The sequence below is a fragment of the Apteryx rowi genome, unplaced genomic scaffold, assembly GCF_003343035.1.
Source record: "Apteryx rowi isolate R43461 unplaced genomic scaffold, aptRow1 scaffold_482, whole genome shotgun sequence".
Taxonomy (NCBI): Eukaryota; Metazoa; Chordata; class Aves; order Apterygiformes; family Apterygidae; genus Apteryx; species Apteryx rowi.
In genome coordinates this window covers 467,054-471,897 of record NW_020450741.1, presented here as the reverse complement: position 1 = coordinate 471,897, position 4,844 = coordinate 467,054, and the positions used below count along the sequence as shown (strand labels likewise).

At 59.2% G+C, this 4,844-nt stretch overlaps 1 protein-coding gene across 1 annotated transcript in view; it reads right to left on the bottom strand.

Moving 5' to 3' along the window:
• Positions 1–4,508: 4,508 nt before the first annotated feature.
• NRTN (neurturin) overlaps positions 4,509–4,844 on the bottom strand; it is a 2,413-nt gene continuing 2,077 nt past the window's right edge. The window contains exon 3 of the mRNA XM_026078653.1: positions 4,509–4,838. Coding sequence (XP_025934438.1) covers positions 4,509–4,838 — 330 coding nt within the window. The remainder of the gene's footprint in view (positions 4,839–4,844) is intronic.

The window sequence follows — 4,844 nt, the reverse complement described above, 5'->3', positions numbered from 1 at the left end:
AAAAAAAAAAAGCATTTGCCTTCTGCACTTGGCCGGGATTTCAAGTTGCAACGTTTCCCACGAAACCCAGTATTACCCGGAAAAATCAGGCTCCTTGTAACAGCAGCTAGCCTGGGCGGCTCAGCGCCGGCCCAAGCCTTTCGGCCGCCAGCATGGCCAAGGCCTGCCGCTGGCTTTTAGACGTTTTTTTCCTAGAGGACAAGAGCCACTTCCGACCTCCGTGCTGCTTCCAGGCAAGCCCTTGAAACCCTCTTTTTCCGGCCGGCCTTATCGAAACGTCGCGTCTGCTTTTTCTTGATGCGATTTCCTCAGAATTGACGTGTCCCAGGAGGGCCCTTAATTGCAGCCTGGCTTCGAGCCAACCCAGCTACAAGCATCTTTATAAGGAAAAAAAAAAAAAAAAAAAAAAAAAAGCTGATTATTCCTATGGCCCAACCAGCCCAACCCTGCGCTGGTGATGCCCCGATCCCGGGAACATCTCGAGCCAGCAGCTTCACGAAAAAGTCATTTTGCAGCAGCAAATGAATGAGTTGTTTGGGCCTTCTGCAGCTTTGCACGGAGGTTTTATGCATCAATGGGGAAACTGGGGAATAAAGCCGAGCTCGTGCCGCCCTTCGGCCTCGCGAACGGCCACCGGCCCCTCTCCGCCCTGCATCACCCAAAGCCGATTTCCCCATCCCCAGGGTGACGTAACGCTCCCTGCAACACCCCTTCCCAGCAGCGAAAGAAGAGAACAGGCCAGAAATCACTATAAATCCTCCTTTTATTTCCACTTTGTCATGAGTATGTAACAGCATCACGCCTGAGTTTATGTTCGTTTAAAAAATAATAATATCATATTGCATTTCCCCACTCCCCCCCCCCCAAAAAAAAAATGTTCAGAATAAATGGTAACAGGTAATAAATGTAAACTGCACTTGGCACCATTTGGCTCAATAAATAAAAAAAACAAAAAAAAAAAAACAACAAAAAAAGAGAAAGTACGCATTATGGAGACGGCACACTATGGTATCTAAATAAATAACATAAGTTACTTCGAATAAATAGAGAGTATCTAAAATACAGATGCATTGCATCCACTTCTGCAGTCGGTCGGGCAGAGCCGCCGATACCAGGAGGGACGTGGTTTCCCGCAGCCGGCCCTGCTCCCGCCGGCCTTCCCGAAACGATTTGCCTTTTTTTTTTTTTTTCTTCTTTTTATTTATTTATTTATTTTTTTGCATGTTGGGCCCCAAGTTTAAGGCTATGCCTCGTTAAACCCAGCATGAAAGCATGTGGCAGTCCTCTTTATTAAGGGCAGATCACCAAGATGTTTTCATCCCCGGGAACAAAAAAAATAATCCGTCTCGATAAACCGAGGTGGAGGGGGAGAAGGATTTTGCACCGGCGACTTTCTGGACCTGTTTAAACAGTGCTGCATCCGCCAGGGCTTTCATCCAGGTTTTCCCTCCCCCGCGCGTATCCCAAACCGGGAGAGCGAGACCGTGTGGGCAAACAGCATCCCAGGCGATTGGAGCGAGAGGCGGAGCGGAGCCAGCACCCGGCACGCGCGTGGCAAAACACAGCTCGGCCTCGGAGAGCAGCGATAACCTGATGCTTTGCCATCCGGAGCCGGCATCTCCGACGGCCCCTCTCCACTTTCCCCAAATCCCTGGCTGCTCCCGCCGAGGGGGAGGCCCAAAGAGCCGCCTGGGGCGACGCGGCGCCTCCAAAAGCCTTCGGCCTCCTCCATGTTCCTGCTGCTGCGCTGCTTCTGCGACGCCTTTCCCCGCTTTACAGCCTTAGGGTGTTTTGTTTCTTCCCMCCCCCCCCCCCCGGAGGCTTCTGCAACAAAACTAATTTTAGATTTATAGTAGTCGGAACTGGAAGGGACCCAAGGCCTTGAGAGCGCAGTTATTCTTACTATTCCATTTGGGATTTTTTTTTTTTTTTTGTTTCCAAAGGCAAGCGCGAGCCGCTCACCTCCCGCAAGCGGAGCACCAGCCGCTGCCCCTTTGCGCTCTTTACCTGCGGCCCGTGGCCGCTTTCTTTGGCGTTTCTGCTTTATTTCCACCCAAACTGCCCTGGCGATGCTCGGCCCCAAATCCGCCCCCGCTTCCCGCGGCTGCAGCCAATTTTCCCACGGCCAAACCCAGTGGCAGTGGGTCACCCCCCCAAAGCACAGCCGGAAAAACAGGGCAGGTGAATCCCTCTTGCCACTGTATATATATTTTCATTAAAAAAAATGCAAAAGCCTAAATATGCTTTTCCCCCTCGGGCCCTCTCCGAGATGGTGGTAACGGGACGCTCCGTGGCTTTGTCCGACTCGGGGCAAATCCCCCGAGCACGGCCCGATTCGGCCCCTGGACTGCACTTGGAGCCGTCCCCCTCATGCCGGAGACACTGGGGACACTGGTTTACGCTGGGGACACCGGTTCACACTGGTGCCAGGACCGGACAGCGGCAGGGTTCGCTGCCGAGCAACACCCAGGCTCGGGGCCACACGACAGGAGTGCCCAGCTCCCTGCACCTGTGACATGCATTGACTTTGTCCGTTCTCAGCAGTCGCAGGAAAAACCGAGCCGGGACCACCTGGCACCCGCGATGCCCCGCAGCTACCTTCCCCAGCCGGGCTGCTCTTCCCAACGGCATGGGGAGGACGGCGGGTCGCAGGAGCCTGGCTTCAGCACCAAAAGCCGAAAAAAACCCAGCCCTCTCACAGAGCTCACCAAGGCTATTTGCTCTCCGCATCCTATTTTTCATGCCTCCGGGGTGGACGCGGGCAGGGGGACTGGGGCAACCCCCCAGCTCTCCACGCTGGCACACCGGGTCCCTGCTCTCCCAGTGGGATGCTCGGTGCTCCCTGCTCGCTGCAACGCTCCGCTTTCCTGCCGAAAACTAACACGTTCCCCTGGGCCGCTGGCCTCGCCGCTGAAAAACGCAGCTCCTGTGCGGGGCTTGCGCCCAATTTGCGCCCGTTGAACGGGGCCAGGAGCTGGGGGCCACGGCAAGGAAAGGGCTGCGAGCCGAGGGCTTTCCGCTGGGTCGGTTAATGCCCAGGACACGACACCGATATTCCCCCTTCTGTTTATGATTTGCTTTTTCTGGGAAGAGGGCCAAGGGGAGAAAAACCATCAATTCCAGGCGACAAATATAGCCTGCCTGGAGAATGCAAAAGTCTGCGGTCTCATTTATTTCCCCGCAGAGTAAACAAGAGTGACAGCGCTGTAAATGCGGAGGGGAGCCGAGTGCCGGCGCGCGGGAAGGCACCCGGGCCCGCGCCAGCCGCGCTGCCCCGGGGAAGGCGACAGGAACCGCTCCCCGCTTCGCCACTGCCGCGGGGGATCGCTCACCCGTCACGGCCGGGAGAGCCGGAGCTGCCTCTGCCGGATGCCGCGCTGCAGCCGTCCCCGGCCCTCACTCCGCCGGCCGCTTCCGGGCTTCGAGCCCTCGCGGCGTCGCTGGCTGGCGCCGTTGGAGAGTTCGGCTCCGTCCCCTCCGGGATGGCACCCGGCACCAGCATGGGAGCCCGCTCCCGGCTCATGCCGGGTTGGTTTTCGGCATTGTCCGCACACCCCTGCCCGGCGGCGCTGGGGACGGGCGAATCCAGTTACTTCCTATCGTCACGAGTCTTAAAAGCCAAGGAATCGGGGGGAAAATGTCACGGCAAAGCGAGGCGGCAGGGAACGGGGACGCCAGCATGGCCCCGGAGCATCTCCACCCCGACCCAGCGGAGCAACGCGCCGAGGGGAAAAATCGCAGTGCCGGAGCGCTCAGACTGGTCCCAACACTGGGGATTCCCCAAAAAGCAGCTTCCAAACTCCTCCATGGAGCCTCTGCTCCCAAGCCCCAGGGATTTGGGTGCCAAACACGCAGCACCCCCCAGGCACGCGGCGTGCGCCATGCACGCAGCCTGCTGCACGTTAATACACCCTGTGTGCAACACAGCCTGCACGAGTGCAAGACACCCTGCACGGGTGCAACACCCCCCGTGTGCATGCAACACACTCCATACGTGTGCGAAACACCCTGCGCATGTGCAACACACTCCGTGTGTGTGCAAAACACCCTGCATGTGTGCAACACACTCCGTACATCTGCAAAACACCCTGCACGTGTGCAACACACTTGCACGTGCGCAGCCCCGGCAGGGCACCCCGCGCCTCCCCAGCCACTTACAGCTCTAGCTCTAGCCCTGCACATTTACATAGCGTGAGTATATGGCAACGCGAGCGATAAAACAGCGGGCAGATATGTGCTCAGGGTACGAAGGAGCATTTGGGTCTCTTCGCCTCTCCCCGAGGCGCCGTCTGCCCGGGGCACGGGGATGGGTGCCCCTCGAGGCAATGGGACTTTGCCGGCCCGGCCCTCTCCCACCCCTCCCCGCCAAAGTCCCAAGTGTCGGTTCGCGCCAGGCGAGCTCAGCCCTCGTCCCGCAGCCGCCGGCCTGGCGCGACACCTCGCCGCCGCCGCCGCCCCCCGCCACGGCGCCGCCAACCTCTGCCCGCTCCCCCCCGCCGGGGAGCCCGTCACACGCAGCCGCACTCCTTGGCCGACAGCTCGTTGACGGTGTAGTAGCGGTTGTAGGCGTCCAAGAAGGAGACGTCGTCGTCGTAGGCCAAGGGCCGGCAGCAGGGCCGAGCCCGCACCTTCTCCTTGCGGATGCGCCGGCTGCTGCGCATGCTGCGGAGTGACAGGTCGTAGCTGCGCACGGCGGCGTCGCAGGTGCCGCTGCAGTAGCGGAAGAGCACCGTCTCGTCCGACTCGTAGCCCAGGCCCAGCTCGCTGACGCTCACCTCCAGCTGGCGCAGGGCGCAGGGCTTGTGGCGGGCGCGGGCCCGCTTGGCCCGGCCGCCGGCCTTGCG